Source organism: Euprymna scolopes, chromosome 44, assembly GCF_053919585.1.
Source record: "Euprymna scolopes isolate OS-2025 chromosome 44, ASM5391958v1, whole genome shotgun sequence".
Taxonomy (NCBI): Eukaryota; Metazoa; Mollusca; class Cephalopoda; order Sepiida; family Sepiolidae; genus Euprymna; species Euprymna scolopes.
In genome coordinates this window covers 966,995-987,500 of record NC_136525.1, presented here as the reverse complement: position 1 = coordinate 987,500, position 20,506 = coordinate 966,995, and the positions used below count along the sequence as shown (strand labels likewise).

The 20,506-nt window shown below is 35.7% G+C and overlaps 1 protein-coding gene across 2 annotated transcripts in view; it reads left to right on the top strand.

Annotated features, from left to right (window-relative positions):
• Window positions 1-20,506, top strand: part of LOC145268648 (uncharacterized) — a 366,656-nt gene that overhangs the window by 322,363 nt on the left and 23,787 nt on the right. For both annotated transcript variants that reach the window (XM_080124130.1, XM_080124131.1), the window contains exons 8-9: window positions 7,494-8,198; window positions 17,137-17,287. In XM_080124130.1, coding sequence (XP_079980256.1) covers window positions 7,494-8,198; window positions 17,137-17,287 — 856 coding nt within the window. The remainder of the gene's footprint in view (window positions 1-7,493; window positions 8,199-17,136; window positions 17,288-20,506) is intronic.

Sequence of the window (20,506 nt, the reverse complement as noted above, 5' to 3'; positions counted from 1 at the left end):
ATTGAATATTGAAATGCTCATATCTTTTTTTCTATGGAACGAAACTACATGAAAATTTGCAGGTTTTTTGAAGAATATAATATTCTATGGTTAAAATTTCCTAACAATTGGCAATAAAGAACCTATATTTTCAAACTAATAAAATATGCTCAAATTTGCCTACATTTGAATATATCTAGCAGGCAATTTCGGTTTTCTCCCCTATATTTGTCGATTTTGCTGCCTCGGCTGACTCCCCTGCTGCCTTTCCAGGCTACTAATCTATACTTCTATAAATTTGAGTGCTTTGGTGTATTGATATTCATATTAAAACCCCTTTTTTTTCTATTCATTTGTAATATATATATATATATATATATATATATATATATATATATATATATATATACGTCAGAATATATTAGCAAATATTTTTATTGGTTTGTACCTTATTTACTAAAAGTAATAAACATAGAAAATTAAAGTTATTTAAAAAAAATTATAAATTTCTTTAATTTTCTATGTTTATTGCTTTTAGCAAATAAGGTGCAAATTAATAAAAATATTTGCTAATGTTTTTCCTCTGAGGAGATGAATAAGCATCGAAAACTCATGGGTTAAGGAAATAGATTTATTCAATTGTATCTTTGTTTCAAACAATAAAAATATTTATATTTGAAGATTAACTTTTTCAAATCATAAAATTTAAATACCTAAATTTTGATACACACACACACACACACACACACACACATATATATATATATATATATATATATATATATATATATATATATATATATATATATATATATATATATATATATATATATATATGAGAGAGAGAGAGAGAGACCGGGAGAGGGAGAGATAATTGTATTAAATTTGCGCAATATTTTGACTCGACTAAGAGTCCATATTTTTTACCAAGGTGTTCAAACAATTAAGTGCTAATGTTTAAGCTATTCTTATTTTAAATAATTTTCATAAAAAATCTGAAAAAAATATAGAATAGAATGTAGTAAACTTTCAGCAAGTATTACAGCTGAAATAATACAAATAATAACTGTGTATATTTTTAATGAATCTATTCGTGTAAATATAACAAAACAAAACAATAGCAACAAATCGTTACTTCCATCATTGGTCCCCCGACAAAATGGCGGGTGGACTTGTAAATTCACCTTTGTCCGTCCGTCCGTCCGTTTGTCCGTTCGTTTGTTCGCACTTTTCTCAACAACTACGGCTTGGAATTTTTGAAATTTTGCAAAATCATTAAACATGATATGAGTAAAAAAAAGTAACAGAACAGATTTTCCGGGAAAACTCTGGTTGCTCTCCCCCCCCCAGAGGTGCCTTTCAAGTCAAAATGGCTAAAATTGACACTTTTGTGTTTATTAAAAAAAAAATGATGCTTTGGAGTTTTCTAAAACTTTCTTAAAAGTTGTAACTAACAGATTTCTATACAATTTTGTTTGTGTATACTTCGCGATAACTCTTGGGGTCTGCCACAGATTCTCTTTTGGAGCTAATAAAAACGTTCCATTTTTTGGACTACTTTAACATATTTGTCCAAAGTTTTCTGTGTATGTCTATTTAGCAGTTTTGCATGGTGCGGAACGCAAATTTAAATATGTGTAGGCCTTGGGGACTTTTGGGACTAAATGGGGGGGGAATGATGGATTAATCAATATTTTTTTTTTTTTTTTTTTGCATGGTGTAGAACTCAAATTTACATATATTAAGACCTAAAACTGCACTGTTTGTTCATTTTCAGCAGAATTTGACGTCCCCTGGTGACTTTTGGGACTAAATGATAGGGGGAGGGTCTGAACTTGATCATTTTTTTTTTGCCTCGTTCACTGTGCACTCACGTGGGACCATGCATGCTTCATTTGTTTATTTTTAGTTCGACTTTTGCACAAACAAATGGCGGTACCTATAGCTCATCGATTGCAATTCGTCATTCATTCCAAGTTCTTCCGCCAAAACAGTTGCTGTCTCCCATCGTAGCACAGCTGCTTTTGAAACAGAGTGCGGACGCGTGTATGGCAGCTATATGCAAATGACCGCGCCGTCTACAATGTAACGTAACGGCAAAGAAGAAGAAAAACGAATTAAAAAAATGAAGAACGTGTGCGCAGACAGGGGATTGCGTTAGAGAGGACAGCGATAGACACATGGGCCGAAAGTGACAGTATCGAACAAGAGACGTTATTTTGGAAAGTACCCGTAAATAAATGTCTTGCAGTTCAACTCGACAGGGGCTGCTCAGTACGCTCTATTCTGCCTTGATAGTGTTTAAAACTGACTTCGAAACCTAGTAGATGATGCCGGTTTCTCTTCCCTGCAACCTCTTTCCCACAGAAGAGATGTTGCAAGACTGTTTCTACTCTGTTGTTATTTCCATGGCAAGTGCTCGACTGAGCTTCAATCTATGGTTCCCCCTTGCCAAACTTTCACAAAAACATTCGACTAACTACAACCACTATAAATGATTTCTCCCACTCTCTGTCTATATCTAACTATAAAGCAGATTCCATGAACAAAGTTTCTTTCACAAAACTGCCCGCCTGTGGAACACTGTTCTGCTATCCTGCTTCACGGTTTAATACAACATAGGAGCCTTCAAATCCAATGTAAACAAGTTCTTGTTGAGCCATCCCCATAAATAATCAAATTCTGTCCAATTTACATCATTAACGATTACTACGCTACCAACTTATATTCATTAACACTTATCCTCGAGGGACTTTCGGGCCTTGATAAGTGGTGACTTCAAGTTTTTTTTTTTCTTTTCTTGGTTTTCTCTGCGGCTGTTAATACGTGTGTAAGCGTTTATAACGTAAAACTTTTTCCCCCACAATATATGCGCTTGATTGTTAAGGTGGCAATAATTAAATTGTTGTTCGCTAATGCCAAGCTAATTGCATAGAGCAACGGGGAAAAACAGTTCTGTTTCTTATTAGCAAATAGAATGCGAATATTCACAGATTTATTTTCTTTTATTTATTTTCTTTTATTTTATTCTTTTTTGCTAATTAGTTGAATGACAATTTGAAAGTCGTTTGTAAAGTGTGGCTTGACCGGAAGTAGTTTGGACCGGAAATTGTTTTTGTTTTTTCGAATTGTACAGAAATTCGTTTTGAAAAGTGAAAGGAGTTTGGTGGATTGGGTAGATAGACAGATATGAACAGACTCTGACATATATATATATATATATATATATATATATATATATATATATATATATATGCACACACACACACACACACACACACACACACACACACACTAACAGGCCACCTAGCATTTCCCGGTTGTAAAATACGCGTAAATATGATATTTTGATTAATGCGGGTTTCGTATTTATTATTATTATTGGACCCAATATATAGTGATTATTTAAAAAGTTTAAAAAAAAAACTGACTTGTGCGTCAACAACGAGAATCGAAAGCGAAACGTTTAGTTGACAATGTACTTTTTCCTTTGACGGTAATGACTGTATTATTAAGACATGTTTGCTGCAAGGCTAAAAATTAAAACATGAACCAACAACTATTACGTTACGCATGCATATTCGTAATGCCGTCGTTCAATGTTCACCTAGCAAATTTCATCTTTTTTTTTTCACACTTTTGCATCGATTTTCCCCGGCTAAAACCCAAATATAAAGTTTCGCATGCGTTCGATTACCCTATATATTAAGTTTCATGTCTGTAGACCAAAAACTGACATAGAAGTTTGATAGGCAAGATTTTTTAAACTGCTATGTGTACGCATGCATAAATAAGTTTGTATTTATTATAAACTTTTTACACAAATATTATGCAAGTATAAATCATGTAGAATATCTGCATGAATATAATTACACGTAATAGTTAACTAAAGATCATCCCATCAGAAAACCGAAAAAACTAATAGGGAATTAATTAAAATAAATGTTTAAAAGAATATGCAAATTAGCTAGATCTTTTACAGCTTCAACGACCCATATGTAAGAAAATTATATTTTCTTTTTAAATAAATAAAGAGCTTTAATATGAATACACAAAGGTTCCTAGATATGACCTAAAACTATATCCGATGGTGAGGCCCCAGCTCGCGGGCTTTGGTGAGTGCGAAGCCAACCTTTAATTGCCATTGCTCCCAGGTCCACTTTGACTCGGAGTTGTAGTACTTGCTAGGGTCCCAACTATGGGTTAAATAGAAACCGACTTGAAAAAAAAAACCCAAAAATCAAATATACTCTATTAAAAAAATATTCTTCAAAATAACTGGATTTGGCATTAAATAACCTGAAAAGGGTTGATATGCCGTAAAACAAATACAACCAACTAACCGATACTAAAAAAAAATATAAATAGCATTCTTAGTCCTTAGTGATAATTCTTTGAGTATGGAAGGTCCGAGTTTCATTCCGCCTCATTTTATGAATTGTCCACTGAAAGTTATTCTTTATAATCATTCCACTCTATACAAGGATTACCACGACACCCGGATACCATAATTTCATATTCTTTCTTTCTTTCTTTCTTTCTACGTTTATGTTCTTTATCTATGTCCCTTAAAAAGGCATAATCTATACTATTAATAAAATTCTAAATGTTTATTTATTTATTTATGTGTGTGAGTATATATCTATATCCCTATAATTCCGTATTCCTTTGGTGTGTAGTGATATTCATATTAAAAACCCTATTTTTCTATTTATTTAAAAAGAAAATACAATTTTCTTATATATGAGTTATCGAATTGCATTCATTAGCAAAAGATCTAACTAATTTGCATATTCTTTTAAACATTCATTTTTAATTAATTCCCTATTAGTTTTTTCAGTTTTCTTATAGGGTGATCACCTTTAGTTAACTATTACGGGTAATTATATTCATGCAGATATTCTACATGATTTATACTTGCGAAATATTTGCGTAAAAAGCTTACAATGAACACAAAATCGTTTCCATATATATTTATGTATACGTATATATTTTTGTTTCATCTATCTGTCTATCTATCTATATATCTATAAAAGTGAACGTGTTTGTCTGTCTGTCTGTCTGTCTGTCTGTCTGTGTACATTTCCCTACGCAATAACTCTGTCAATTTTTAGTCTATAGACTCGAAATTTGAAATACCGGGTACTGAGATTTGGGAAAATCGATGTGACGGGTGTCAGCCAGAAATTTGGCTCTTAAGGGGTCAAATTTCAACGATTTGACCTTTAAGAAGTCTACCAAACCTCTCCGACAATTTTGGGTCTAGACACTTGAAATTTTAGATATAGGTTCCTTGAACCTGGATCTAATTTAATAAAGTGATTTGAGCCCTAAACTATAAATTTTAAGGGGTCATAATAGGGGTCAAATTAAAAAAAAATGTACTCTTTTTTTTTTTTTTGCTCAGCATACACCTCCAAACACCCGGGCAACGCCGGGCTGAAATGCTAGTATACCAATAAAACTTTCGAACATATGCACCGAATTGAAAAATTATTTTTTTCCCTGAAAAGTGTAAATCCCTAGATTGTCCGTATCTATATATGGTTTGTAACGAACAACGCTGAGTCACACAAAAAGCTCGACATATTTGTCGAAAAAGTTACCTGCCCATGTCAACGGAATTTAGCACTGTCTGTATATAGTCGCGGTAGCATCCTTCGGCGTACTGACAGAAATTATGGCGCCATGGATAACGCGTCTGGCTATGAATCAGACGATTCCGGGTTCGAATCCTGGCAAGTTCATAATAATTTTAACCATCATTTTATCCAACGTTTACTCATTATCTTTACCCTTAGTTAAAGTATTTTTGTTTTTTCAGTGATTTTGTTTTGTGAATATGGGAATTTCCTATACTCCGAGTTCACATGGTAAGCGTTGATGGTAAGACGATGTTGAGTGTACTTGATGTTGAGTGTACTCGATTTTGTGTTTGACTCGGCATTGTGTGTGCCGACGCGGCGCCGTCGCTAGTTTTTAATATATTTTCTATGTGCTAAGTAACAAAATTACTTTGAATTAGATTTAATGTTTTGCTAAGGACTTTTCCTCTGAGGAGATGAGCCTACATCGAAAATCTATGGATTAAGGGGAAAGCTCTGAATTGTATTCTCTGTCGAAACAATAAATTTTCTTCTGGATGAAATTTAAATAAATGAACTATAAACTTCATTTGTTCTTTCAAGTACATTGCGCAATTCTCTTTTTGGTTGAGATCGTCTTATATAATATTACCTCTAAAAAATATTTTGTAAGACTCGATACCACATAATCCATTAATGTGTTCTCCTATTCACCTCATGCTTCTGATATATATCGTAAGATTTCGGCGTATAAGACTACCCTTAAAGTTTAAAAAATCATCTTTCAAAACTAATATTTCAGAAGATACCAGGTGTTGCAATCTCTAGCCGAGGTTAAACAAACATGGTTTCGTGATTTAGCAGTCGTCTTATACAACTGATATTTGATAAATTTATGAAAATTATGGAAATTTGCTCCAATTTTGTACCTCGTCTTATCTGATGGTCGGTTTATACGCCGAAATATACGGTATATATATATATATATATATATATATATATATATATATATATATATATATATATATATAAAGGAGATTAGAATAATAGTCTAAAGAGCTAAGTGTATTTTAATGTAATAGTGAAATTACTAGTTTAATTAAAATACAGGAAATGCTCGTTGTAATTTAGATATATAATAAGCTCGATAGTTAAATGTCCTAGAGCTAATTCAATATTAAGTAATGTGATTTATAATTTAAAAGTTTTAAAATTTTTAAAATTTAAAAATCAAAATTTAATTAAATTAAAAATCAGTTTCATAAGAAGGAACAACAACAAAGTCAATTATCTGTACGATCGTTTCGGAAATCCGTGCTTTTTATTTGTGGTATACATGAAGTCACGTAGAATAATTATACATAGTTTTTTTGGTAAGCACGGTCTCCTCATCAGCAAATTTAGGAGGATTTCTATTGAATTGAAAAGACACCAAAAAATATAATAGAGTATATATATATATGTATATATATATATACTCTATTATATATAATTGTTTATTTAATTTTTATACTAGATTATATTTTAATCAAAATTTTATGTGTGTGTGTGTGTGTGTGTGTGTGTGTGTGTGTGTGTGTGTGACTACTTCATTTAATTACATAAATTGATATACGAATATATAATTTTATGCGTAAATTTTCAGTATTTACTTCAAAAGTGCTCAATATATATGTAGAGCTAGTTAGTAATTTATATATATATATATATATATATATATATATATATATATATATATATATATATATATATATATATCCTCCCCTATACATATACAGTTTTATAAATTTCTTGGAAATGAGGCAGCATAAAGAGAAATCACTCATTGAAAAAATCATTTCCGACCAACATATGAGCTGAGTAAATTGAATAAAATAGATCCCGGTGTCTTCATTTGAATCATTTTATTATTTGTTTTTGTTTTTTCAGAGTGGCCTTGCAATACTGTGCTGACCAGGGACAACGGCGAATTTGCCACACCGAACTGGCCTAATAACTACCCGGGGAATACTGACTGCCATTGGTTGGTGAGGGGACCGGCCCATTCTCGGATCATCCTGCGCTTCACAAAAATTGAACTTGAGAATCACGGGTTAGGTCTGTGTAACAACCGATTGGACAGTATCCAGGTATATGACGGTGAGAATCCTAACGAATCGGAGCGGATTGCTACTTTGTGCGGCTCCCGGGCCCCAACCGCTGTCGATTCTACGACCAACGTCCTGCTGGTCGTATTCCGATCCGACGAACGTGTTGAACTGACCGGCTTCCACGCCACCTATCGGTTCGTCTACCCGACTGTTCGGACGACGGCGGACGCCTACAGAGACGAACGCTCTAGTCGGCGTCCTGCCTTACCTCACCTACCGCCTCAGGTCACCTCCTCGGACCGGATGGCCTACACGACCACCTATTTGCCGTCTGGCCTGCCGGATACACTGCTTACGTCACAGCAGAACATCAGCAGATCCCGAATCGTAACTACAACGACCATTCCGACCACGCCGCCGCTGTCGTCAGAGAAGTCGCTGACGGCCGCCTACGGGGAGCCTACAAAATTTCCTTTGTATGCGGAGAGTGAAAAGTTTGTCAGTCAGGCCATACAAACAACGAGACATGTTATTGATATAAACGGTACGTATATGTTTTTATCTACTATTGTATAAAAATCACTTTGTGTGTGTGTGTGTGTGTGTGTGTGTGTGTGTGTGTGTGTGTGTGTGTGTGTGTGTGTGTGTGTGTAAGAGAGTTCTTTCCTCATAGGTTCCAAAACGGCTGAGCCTTTCTTTTGCAAAATTTCACACAAAGGTAATTTATATGTCTGGCGGTTTTCTTAGATATGTATTGTACAGAAATTCATTCGATAAGGATTGAAAATCGAAAAAAATTCGATCATTAAAATTAGTTATTCTTTCTTACAGATAAGATTTTTTTACAGAGAATATTTTACGTTACACCAGCCAGGGGAGATAATAAAATCTTAGCAAATCATTTTTTCTTTGATCTACGGATCGAATGGTCCCCCTGTTCAAGCCCAGGTTTACCTCACCTTTTTATTTTTATTATTTTTTTTTTCTTATTAATGAGGTCAATTTAGAATAAAAGAAGAGGTAACATTTCAAATCGCTGCAAATCATTTCTTCGTTTGCATACTTTAAACTAAACATCCACCGGAAGTGACTTTTGCAGGGTATTCACCGTTAAGCTCAAATATCAGCTCACCTAAACAAACACATGTAGCGGATTAGAGAAACCAAGTACTTCCTTCAAGCTCTTAGACTTTACATTCACAAACAACATGAATTCGACAAGTATATTGAGGTAATTGCAAAGGTTGCTGCGAGGGAAGTCGGCTCTCTCTACCATTCTAAAAGGCTACTCACATCTGAGAGTATCCTGTATCCAATATTCTCCTATGTATGGAGTATTGTTGTCACATCTGGGCTGGTCTATCTGACACTAGTCTCTTCCTCCTAGATAGGGTTTTAAAAAAGACGCCAACTTAATAAATCCTGCACTGTCGGCCAAACTGCAACCTCTGCTCCGTCGCCAGAATGTGGCATCCTTGCGTCTATTTTACAAGTACTTTATTAACCAAAAATAAATTCCCGAAATTATATTATACAACAAATTTATAATTATTTACAGTAAATGTTACATAAGTAAGAAACGCTTCATTTTCTTTATAAGGTGTAGGATACTTGCATAGAAAGGACTTGGCCTGCCTTGATAGAGTTCAAAATAGACTTCGTAGCCTCGTAGGAGATGTCCTTTTCTCTTCCTTGCAACCTCTATCTCACAGAAGAGATGTTGCGAGTTTGTCTCTGATGTATCGTTATTTTCATGGAAAGTGTTCGTCTGAGCTTCAATCTATGGTCCCCCCTCGCCAAACTTTCACAAGAAACACTCGTCTAGCTGTAAACACTATCAATAATTCCCCCCACTCTTTATGTGTGCCTAAACCTAAACGTAGATTCCATGAACAAAGCTTCTTTCTTAGAACTGCACGCCTGTGGAATTGTCTTCCGTTTTCCTGCTTTCCGGCTGACTACAATATGGTTGTCTTCAAGTCTAACGTAAACAAGTTCTTGATGAGCCGTTCCATATAAGTTATCAAATTTACCAAATTTTCATTACTAATGATTACTATATTGTCCAATTTCTACTGTACACTCTTTAACCCTTATCCTTGAGTGGCCTCTTGGCCTTGATAAGTGGTGATGCCTATGAAAAAAAAAAAGTGTGGCATGCAAAAATCTTTTGCGTACATGCAGCATAGGCTCACACACACACACACACACACACACACACGCACACACACGCGCGCGCGCGCACACACACACACGCACACACACACACACGCACACACACACACACGCACACACACACACACGCACACACACACGCACACACACACACACACGCACACACACACACACAAACACAAAGTAGCAAATACGGGCGCGTTATGTTTACTTTTTTTTTTTTAATTTTCATCCTTTGAAGATTGTAACGTTGGGTATGAGGCAGCCAAACTAGCTGCCAACATTGCCCTGCTTTTTATTAAAACCAACCGAGAGCTCTTTTTAGTATCCTCGCTGTTCCCTTAAGTGTAATTGTATGAATCTCTTTTGCACTTGGTTCATCAGGTATATTAGTTAGGTAGGACTTTGGGTTCTTCTTCATAAGCCCTGTGGCACCTATGATAACTGGTATGATTGATATCTCCTTAAGATTCCAGTTTCTTTTCATATCATACATGGAACCTTGGTATTTGGTCTGTTTCTCTCTTTCAGCTCTGTTCAGACCTCCATCATTAGGGACACTCACTTCAACCAAGGTTGTAACTCTCTCTGTCTTATTCCATATAACTATGTCGGGTTTTCACAGCAGGTTTACACGTCTGCATCGCTTTGTGTCCAGGAAAAAAGACAGAATGGGAAAAGTAAAGTGGAAACGGGTGTAAGGTCCTTGATGCTAAAAGTGGTATTACCGGAATTTAAGAGGCGATAATTATGGTTACCTTAATGTTACAGGTTTTGTGTCCATGCGTTCGCTATGTGTAGAAATGCGATTCTCACACAGAGACGGAATTTCATGGACGACATTGTCATTATTATTTTTATTATTTGTTTTGTGAATTAGTCCGCCGGGAAAATTATTCCTCGTAATATCTAACAATCAATAGAGGATTGATTCTATAATAATTCATACGACATTTGCATAAATTAAGATATCAGGTTTAAGATATTGTACGACCGGACAACGCCGGGCTGCCAGCTAGTCCTTGATAGGATTGTGACGTAATCAGCGAATTCTGAATAATTAAATATCAATCAGACACGTTGTACATCAGATAAAGATATTCAGTAGAAATTAGTTGTAAGTGACAATCTCCTGGTAATGGCGCCGACTAAATGTTAAGGTCCATTTGTAAGTCTGTAATATCAGCTTGTTTGTCAATTGCTTTTTTTTTTCTTTTTTTTTTTTTACACAGTGGTCACCACTTATCAAGGCCCGGAAGCCACTCAGGGATAAGGGTTATTGCAAGTACATTACGTTAGTGTGGAGATTTGATGAAGTGTTTACTTAAGGGGACGGTTCATTAGGAATTTGTTAACGTTGAACTTGAACACATTCAAGTTGTAGTCAGGTGGGAAGCAAGCAGACGGAACAGAGTTCCACAGGCGCGCAGTTCTAAGAAAGAAGCTTTGTTCATGGAATCCACGTTTTGATTTGTTAACATACTTAGAGAATTATTCCTCGTAAAATATAATATTCAATAGAGGATCGATTCTATAATAATACATGCGAAATCTGCATGAATTAAAATATCATGTTTAAGCGTATTGTACAACCGGGCAACGCCGGGCGTCCAGCTAGTATACTATAGAATCACCGCTTATCAAGGCCCGGGGGTCACTCAATGGTGAGGGTTAACAAGTGTCGGGTGAAAAACACCATGATGATCATCGATAATGGAAATTAATAGACAAGTTTTAGAAGCATTAGTATTGTACTAGCTGGGAGACCCGACGTTGCCCGGGATTGAATGAGGATCAACGAATATTCCACACTTCCAATACTTATATTGTCATCGAAATCGGCGAGGTCGCCTGTTTTTCAATCAAATCAATTGATTGCCTGCTCTAATCAGGAACCCACCACCGTGCACTAGGAGAGGGCTTCACATACCTCCCCGCAGTGACTTAGTCTACAATACATTGTAGTCTACATTGCACTGTAGAGATCTACTTGTTGATTTTATAAAAATACTAGCGAGGGGTACTCGGCGTTTCCCGGGTGTTTGGAGGTGTGTGTGGAAACTCCGGGGGGGGGGTAAAAAAATGTTCTGGTAGGTAAGTATGAGGATCGAACCCGAACCGTTGAGGCAAAGTTGTAAATTAAAGTGTGAAAATAAAACGTGCGACGTTAACCATTGCCCCACCGCGAGATACTAACGGAAACACGTTTGAATTTATTTAATTACTTGGATTTGGCAGGTGTCCGTTTTAATGAGTTAATGAGATCAAGTTTGGCTGCGGGATTTTTATTTTCCCAAGATGTTATAGGAAAAAGACTAACCCACATGCGGCGAGCGACAAATTTTGAATGTTTATCTTCCCGAAATCGAGCAAATTAAATAGACAGGCGAGCTTCGTTGTTAACTGTGAGATATTACGATTTATATGTGATATAAAAAGTTTTAAAAAGTTGTGAAGCGACCGACCACTTCTCTGAAAAAAAGCCTTTTGTAGACATACAGAAAAAGCGAACACACATAGATACATACATACATACATACATACATGCATACATACATACATACATTTTCGCTTTTATATTTATAGTTTTTTATACAACAGCTTTAATTAAAATGTAAAATGCAAAAGTCAAGTATCATGGTTCAGTTGTGCTCTAAACAGAAACATTAATTTCAAACGATCCCCTGTTTTACCAATGAATTTACTGTTAATTTTATACGCCGAAACCTTCTACTTGTGTGGTGATAAATCTTCTTAAATGAACTTTTGATGTTAGACTTCATAAAAGTGTTAACTTTGATTTTTTCGATTATCGATTTTCGACACTTATTGGATGTCTTTCGAAGGACACTCTCGGGCATCTAAAGTACATTTGTACAAAATGTCAAAATATCGTCTCAACCATCTTGGAGTCCATAGGGAACGAACTCACACACATGCACCCTTATGTGTGTGTGTGTGTGTGTGTGTTGGTTAAATATGTTTTTCAATTATATTTCACTCTTTGTATATACCAATCCTTTTGTTTAGAAGCTCAATGTATGTTTAATATAATAACAGAGCACATAGTTACATTCCAGGATCTAAATATTTATTTTTCATGCAAAACAGTTCCTTCAGCATGTTAAAATGTCGGTACATTTTTTACAGATCGTTTCAGTATGCAGAAACAAACGGTTATTATTATGTCAATACCGTCTCTTTTCGTGTATATACTCTTCAGAAAAATTAGGAATATTTTGCTTAGATAGAAAAAAAATGCAATACAATATAATGCTGCAAGAAAAACATGTTTACAGAAGACTCAACATTGTGTGTTTGTTCCAGTAGCCATCTTTATTCATAATGCGTTCATATCATTATATATATATATATATATATATATATATATATATATATATATATATATATATATATATATAATCATTATTTATACAAACATTATTGGTTACATATGTGAACACATGTTTCTGCTGCTTTTAAAACTTAAATCTGTTCTTCGAGAGGTTTATTGAGTATAGCGATTGGGAAGTTTGAAATCTTATGTTACACTTGAGGTCATCAATGTATTTTTCTTTCATCTCACAATATTATGATTCCTGCCAATACTTTTTGTCTAAAGTAAAATGGGTTTAAAATGTGTAACGGGTTTTTAGCATGAATTTAGGGTAAGGTTGGAAGTTCCAATGAAGAGTTTAGAATTGCCTGTGATTGATCATTCTCGAGTTAAGTGAAAGCCTTCGACTACTAAATTGCTTTTGTTACCACATCTGGACTGGTGCACTAAACATTAACTTATCCCTTTTGAAAGAGTACAAAAAATGTATTCTAAGCTAATAAGTTCCACACTGTCTGTCAAGCCATAGACACTGTCACATCGTAGCAGTGTTTGTGTTGTTAACATCTCGATCAATAAACCCACGTGGTGTCCGACGAGCACACATAACATCGTTATGCAACACTCACGTATCTTATTTTTACTACTCTTTCTCTTTGTCCTCTTTCTTCTTCTTTTTCTTTCCCTTTCGTCTTTTTTCTTATTCCTTTTTTCTCTTTTCCCCTTCATCTTCTTTCTTTTTTCCCCCTTCCTGGTCCTGGATATGACCTTAAACTATATCCAGTGGTGAAGCCCCAGCTTGCGGGCTTTGGGGAGTGTGGAGCCACCCTTTAATTACCATTGCTCCCAGGTCCACTCTGACCCGGAGTGGTAGTACCTGTTAGGGTTCCAACTATGGGTTAAATAGAAACCAACTTGAAAACAACAAATATATTCTATTAAAAAAAATTTCTTACGAATCTTTGGATTCGGCATTAAATAACCCGAAAAGGGTTGATATGCAGTAAAACAAAAACAACCAACTAACCAATCCCCCTTCCTCCTTTTTCTTTTCTTTATCTTTCCCCTTCGTCCTTTTTCTTCTTACTTTTTTTATCTTTTCCCCTTCTTTCTTTTTCCCCCTTCTTCCTTTTCCTTTCTTTTTCTTTCCCCTTCGTTCTTTTTCTATTTTTCCCCTTCATCCTCTTTCTTCTCTCTTCTTTCTCGTTTATCCTCTTTAGTCTTCTTTTTCTTTTTCTTTTTTTTCTTTTTATTCTCTTTCTGCTTTTCGCTTTACCATTTGTTCGTCTTCGTCTTCTTTTTTCCTCTTCATCCCCTTTTCTCCCTCTTTTTCTTTTCTTTTCATCGCCTTTTTTTTTATTCTCCTTCATAAAATAATTGTTCCCACTCTTCTTTTCCCTTGCCCCTCTCACTTCCATTCTTCTGTTTCATCTTCTTTTATTTTTAATTTTTTCTTCCTCTTTGTTAACTTACTAGCAAGCCGCCCGGCGTAGCCCGGTCGGAAAATACACATAAATATTACGTTTTAATTACTACAGAAACTGAGACATGTGCATGCGAATATTATATGTTTTGTTCTAAACCGTTCACTACTTGTAAGTACAAAAAAAAGGAAAAATACCCGAGCTGAGATCGAAGCAAAAACCTAAAGACAGTGAATCAAGTACGATAACCATTAGACCAGCATGACACGAGCGTTGACAGGTGTTTCCAAACTACTTACTCTTAATATGAGCTATCTGTAATGTGAACTATTCACGCATGCACATTCGTGAAACACTTAGCAAACAGATAAAAGTCCGATAACTCTCACGTACTAATTTTTCAATTTTAACCCCTTATCAGACCGTTTTTCAGGATGAAAACGGGGTAAAACGTTTTCCACATGTTTGAATAATCTATATACCAAATTTAAAGTTTGCAGATCAATAATTCGTTGAGTATATAGGTTGAGAAGTGCCCTCGCACACACACGCATTCTTACTTTTATAGATATACTAGCAGACCAACCCGATGTTGCCCGGTCGTAAAATATGCATAAATATTATATTTTGATTAATACAGAAACTGAGACATGTGCATGTGAGTATTATACTTTACTAAACAGTTCACTTCTTGTAAGTAAGAATAGAAAGTACTCGAGCTGAGATCGAAACCAAAACCTAGAGATAGTGAATCAAATACAATAACCATTCGGCCAGCGTGACACGTTTAAAGAGGTGTTTTAAAGCCGGCTTATATTTAACATAAGGAATCTATAATGTGAATGATTCACGCATGCACAGCCTTGAAACAGCACGTACCATTTTTCTTTTTTTAATTTTAGCCCCTTAGAACCCCTTTTTCTGGATGAAAACCTATTAAAAAGTTTTCCACGTTTCTGAATACTCTATATACCAAATTTAAAATCAGTAGATCAAATATTTTTTTGAGTATATAGGTTGAGAAGTGTCCTCACACACACATTCTCACTTTTATAGATGTATAGAATGTTTTTCTTTTTTTTTTTTTCTTCGCCATCCTCTTTCATTTTCTGAACTGAGATTGAAACTAAAATCTAAAGGCCGTGAGTCAAGTCCGATAACCATGAGACCAGCTTGACATGTTCTTAACAAAGTGTTTTTAAACCTTCTTATTCTTAACATAAAGAAGCTATCCTGTTTCACGGCAGCGTATGCGCATTTGTGAAACTGTTGATAAGCAGATAACAATACGATGACCCCGCCCCCAAAGTACCAATTTTTCAATTTGACCCTTTAGTAGCCGTTTTTTTTTTTTTCGGAGGAAAACAGAGTAAAAATTTTTCCACGTGTCTGAATACTCTATATACCAAATTTCAAATCTGTAGATCAAAAATTCGTTGAGTATATAGGTTGAGAAATGTCCTCACACATACATCCTCACTTGCATAGATATACAGACAGATTCATATTATTTGGATTCTTCGGGCTACTGTTCTTGGGTGTCATTTTCACAACGTTCCGGCTGATGTAACCTCCGACCTTATTTCGGTGTATCTTGTCGCCTCGGGAATATTTCTGTCGAAATCTGGAGTTTAAACGGAATTTTGAACGGAACCCTTCATTTACTTCACGGAGGTAGCATGTTCTTGTTTCATCAGCCATGAGTGGATAGAGGTCCTAAGTAATTCCCAATTGTATTTTTGGGTCCCCCACACTGAGGATTGAGCCTTCAACCTTCAGGAGAATATCTCTTTGACAACTGAGTTTTCCAAGTACTCTAACCACTGCGCCACGGGTTGTGAAAATCACACTCACATCCAAATAATACGAATAACTAATCCTCATCTCAAAAATTCAGAAATGTTATGAATAGATTGTTTTTCTTTTCTCCGCCATCTTCTTTCGTTTCTTTCTCTCCGTCCTACCTCTCACTTGCTTTCTTCTTCTTCTTCTTTTTCTTCTTCTTTTTTTTCTTCTTCTACTCCTTTTTCTTATTCTTCTCCTTCTTTTTCTTCTTTTTTCTTCTTTTTTCTTCTTCTTCTTCTTCTTCTTCTCCTTCTTCTTTTTCTTCTTCTTCTCCTTATTCTCCTTCTCCCTCTTTTCTTTTTCTTCTCCTTCTTTTCCTTCTCCTTCTTTTTCTTCTTCTTTTCCTTCTCTTTTTTCTTCTTTTTCTTTTTTTTCTTTTTCTTCTTTTTCTACTTCTTCTTCTTCTTCTTCTTTTTCTTCTTCTTCTTCTTTTTTCTTCTTCTTCTTTTTTCTTCTTCTTCTTCTTTTCCTTCTCCTTCTTTTTCTTCTTCCTTTTCTTCTTTTTTTTCTTCTTTTTATTCTTCTTCTTCTTCTTTTTATTATTATTCTTACCTTTCTTCTTCTTTTCTTTCTTTTATAAACTCATTGTTCTCCTTCTTATTTTCTCCCTCATCCTTTTTCCCCTTCTTCCCCATCCTCCAACCACTCTTCTTTCTTTTTCTCTTTCATCCGGCTGGCTTATCCTCTTGTATCAATTCCAGGTCCCGTTGAAAACGAGAGTCCCGTGGAGAATCACAACTTCATCCGAATAGAACGGACATATCGATCCACCCTGTGGGGTCTGGCCGGCTCCCTCTTCATTTTGTTGGTTGCTGCCGTTATCGTACTGGTGGCGGTCTGCAGATACTACAGGTAAGTAACTGAAATCGGAACAAAAGCACAGAAGACATTGCCAACACTGCTGCAAAGAACGTGAACACTTTCTACCATGTTAATATTCGTTTTTGTATGAAAATATAAAAAAAAAAATATTTTCTTGTTTTTCCTTTACTGCCTCATGTGCGTGCGCCCAGCTATGGACGAGGTGGAGACATGAGTGTGGATGGATGGAACCACGAGCTCGTCTAAAGTTGCCTTGCCGCTGGCTGTTTTCTTTCTTTTGCCTTTCTCTCTGGGCTATATATGTGACTGCTCTCTGCAGGTTCGCCCGCCTCGGCAGCTGTGTACGTCAAAATAGTTGAACTTTCACCACTGGCGACATCAATTTGACAACCTGACGCCAATCGTTTAGTGCGTTTTGGCAACCAGCTGTCATGCGTGCGTGTGCGTGTGTGCTGCCTAAATCTGTGACACTAGAAAACTTCTCACACGAATAATCACCCAAGATATTTACTAAGCCACTAGTCATTATTTACATAACTATATTTTATTCATAAAGTAGCACGGCGTCTGGCGTTGCCCGGTCGTAAAATACACTTAAATATAATATTTTAGTTTATGAAGACTTTTTATTTATTAATATAGAGCCAATTCCCTATTGGCTATCATAGTGTACTCAATATATAGTAATGATTTCAAAAGTTACTAAAAACATATAACTTGTGGTCATCTGCTAGAATCGAAACCAAGACAAATAGCTTTCCAGAGCTTTCGTTACTATCTAAGTCTATATGCATATAAATATTTTAAAAATTAACGTAATTAAACGTATAAATGTACATTTGACCATGCGTAAAAGATACACGTTATAGCGTCTTTCGTCTGTTAAGTTCCAATTTTTCAATTTGGACACATTAGCAACTATTTTTCCGACTAAAAATAAAATCCGAATCTCCTACATATTAAGTTTGTTTCAAGTCTTTAGACTATAAATTGAGAGATTACCTCGGTAGAGACCACTCCGCACACACACACAGGCAATGGCATATATATATATATATATATATATATATATATATATATATATATATATATATACAGTGGCGCCAAAAAAAGTCCGCACTTGCCATTTTTTCAACAACCGCGAATGTAAATTAAATTGAATGTAACTGTTTAAACAACGATTTGATTCGCCTTTTATTTTTTTGTATGTGGAATTTATAAAATTATTAATTAAAGTTAAATTACAAAAGTCAAGTATGATGGTTTAATTGCGCTTTTTTTTTTTTTTACACAGTGATCACCACTTATCAAGGCCCGGAAGCCACTCAGGGATAAGGGTTATTGCAAATATATTACGTTAGTGTGGAGATTTGATGAAGTGTTTACTTAAGGGGGCGGTACATTAGGAATTTGTTAACATTGGACTTGAAGACATCCAAGTTGTAGTCTGGAGGGAAGCAGGCAGACGGAACAGAGTTCCACAGGCGTGCAGTTCTAAGAAAGAAGCTTTGTTCATGGAATCCGCGTTTTTATTTAGGCACAGATATAGAGTGGGGGAAATTTTTCACAGTGGATTCTGCTAGACGGGTGTTTTTCGTGAAAGATTGGCAAGGGGGGGACCAGGGATTGAAGTTCAGACGAGCACCTGCGCTCTATACAGAAACATTTATGCCGAACGCGCTTTATCATATCAAAGAATGTACTGTTAATTTTATATACCTGACCTTTCTGCTTGTGCGGTGAAAATGCTTGAATTTAAGTTTAAAATTTTTAAAAGTCAAGCATCATGGTGAAATATTGTTTTTAACAAACCCAGAGAACGCGCCACTGTCATAAAATACTTTATGAGTTTATATGCCGTGCCTATCTGCTTGTGCGGTAATAAATTTTTAAAAATACACTTGTGATGTTAGACCGTGTAAGGTTAAAATAATCTGTTCCTTCTTTCATCGGATTTTTTTTTTTCATTATCAGCACTTATCGAAGCCATTCCGATACAAAACCTAAGAACACTGCCAGGGACATACGAGTTGCTTTCAATAAGTTTCCAGACATTTTTCGTAGGGGATCTTTTGTTGATAGTAAAAAACATGAAACTCTAGTTCCCTTCGAAGTAATCTCCTCCGGCTGCAATGCACTTGTTATATCATTTTAACAACTTCTGGAAGGCCCCATGGAAGTCCTCTTGAGTGAGCGTGTTAATGACTCTCGTCACAACCTCTTTCATCTCCACAGTTGTCTCATAATGTTTTCCTTGAGCTTATGGAATAACCAAAAGTCACAGGGAGCAAGGTTTCAACTATTGGGAGGCTGGATTACTGTCTTGATGCCCATCTTGGTCAAATAGTTTGTGACAAGGATGCACTGGTGCATTGTCCTGGTGGAAATGATTTGAAAGTGATGGCTTCTTCCGATGGAATACTCTCCTGAACTCCCTTATAACCCCAACATGGTATTTCTTGTTGACTGTCTGTCCAATGGAAACCCAGTGCATGGAGATCATGCCAGTGCAGTCAAAAAAAGGATCATCCGAAGTTTTTGAGTGAATTTGTTCTGTCTGCCCTTCTTGGGTCTGCTTGCTCGGGACCGTATAAACAATGAAAAAACAAAAGCAGATATTGAACATATGTTTTATTCTTAGGGGAGAGGAACCTTTCATCTCTATGTATTATTTGTTTTATCTACCCTAGGACTGGTATTGTTCATGTTTTATCCCTAGCATAGGTAATTTACAGCATGGGAGAATAAGCATGCTTCCACTGAGAGTTCTGCCTCTTGGTCATAGCAGTAGATCCAGCTTTCGTCGCTGGTCACCAGAGCATCAAGAACTGTGGGGTCTGAATTGATCAGCTCGACCATCTCCCTGGTCTCATGACAATGTCTTTCTTTCTGAGCTTCTCTGAGCAGCCTTGTGACAACCTGCGCGATATTTTTAAAATTTTGACCCCTATTAACATTTATTGTTTTGGGCTCAACTAATGTTATTAAGTTAGATCCATGTCCAATGAACCTATACCTAAAATGTCACGTGTTGAGACCCAAAATTGGTGGAGGAGTTTGGTAGAGTTCTCAAAGGTCAAATCGTTGAACTTTGACCCTTTAACAGCCAAATTTCTGTCCGAAAAACAATTACAAAGATTTTCCCAAATCTCAGAACCCTGTATATCAAATTTCGAGTCTGTAGACTTAAATTGACAGAGATATTGCGTTGGAAAATGTACACACACAGACACACACACACACACACAC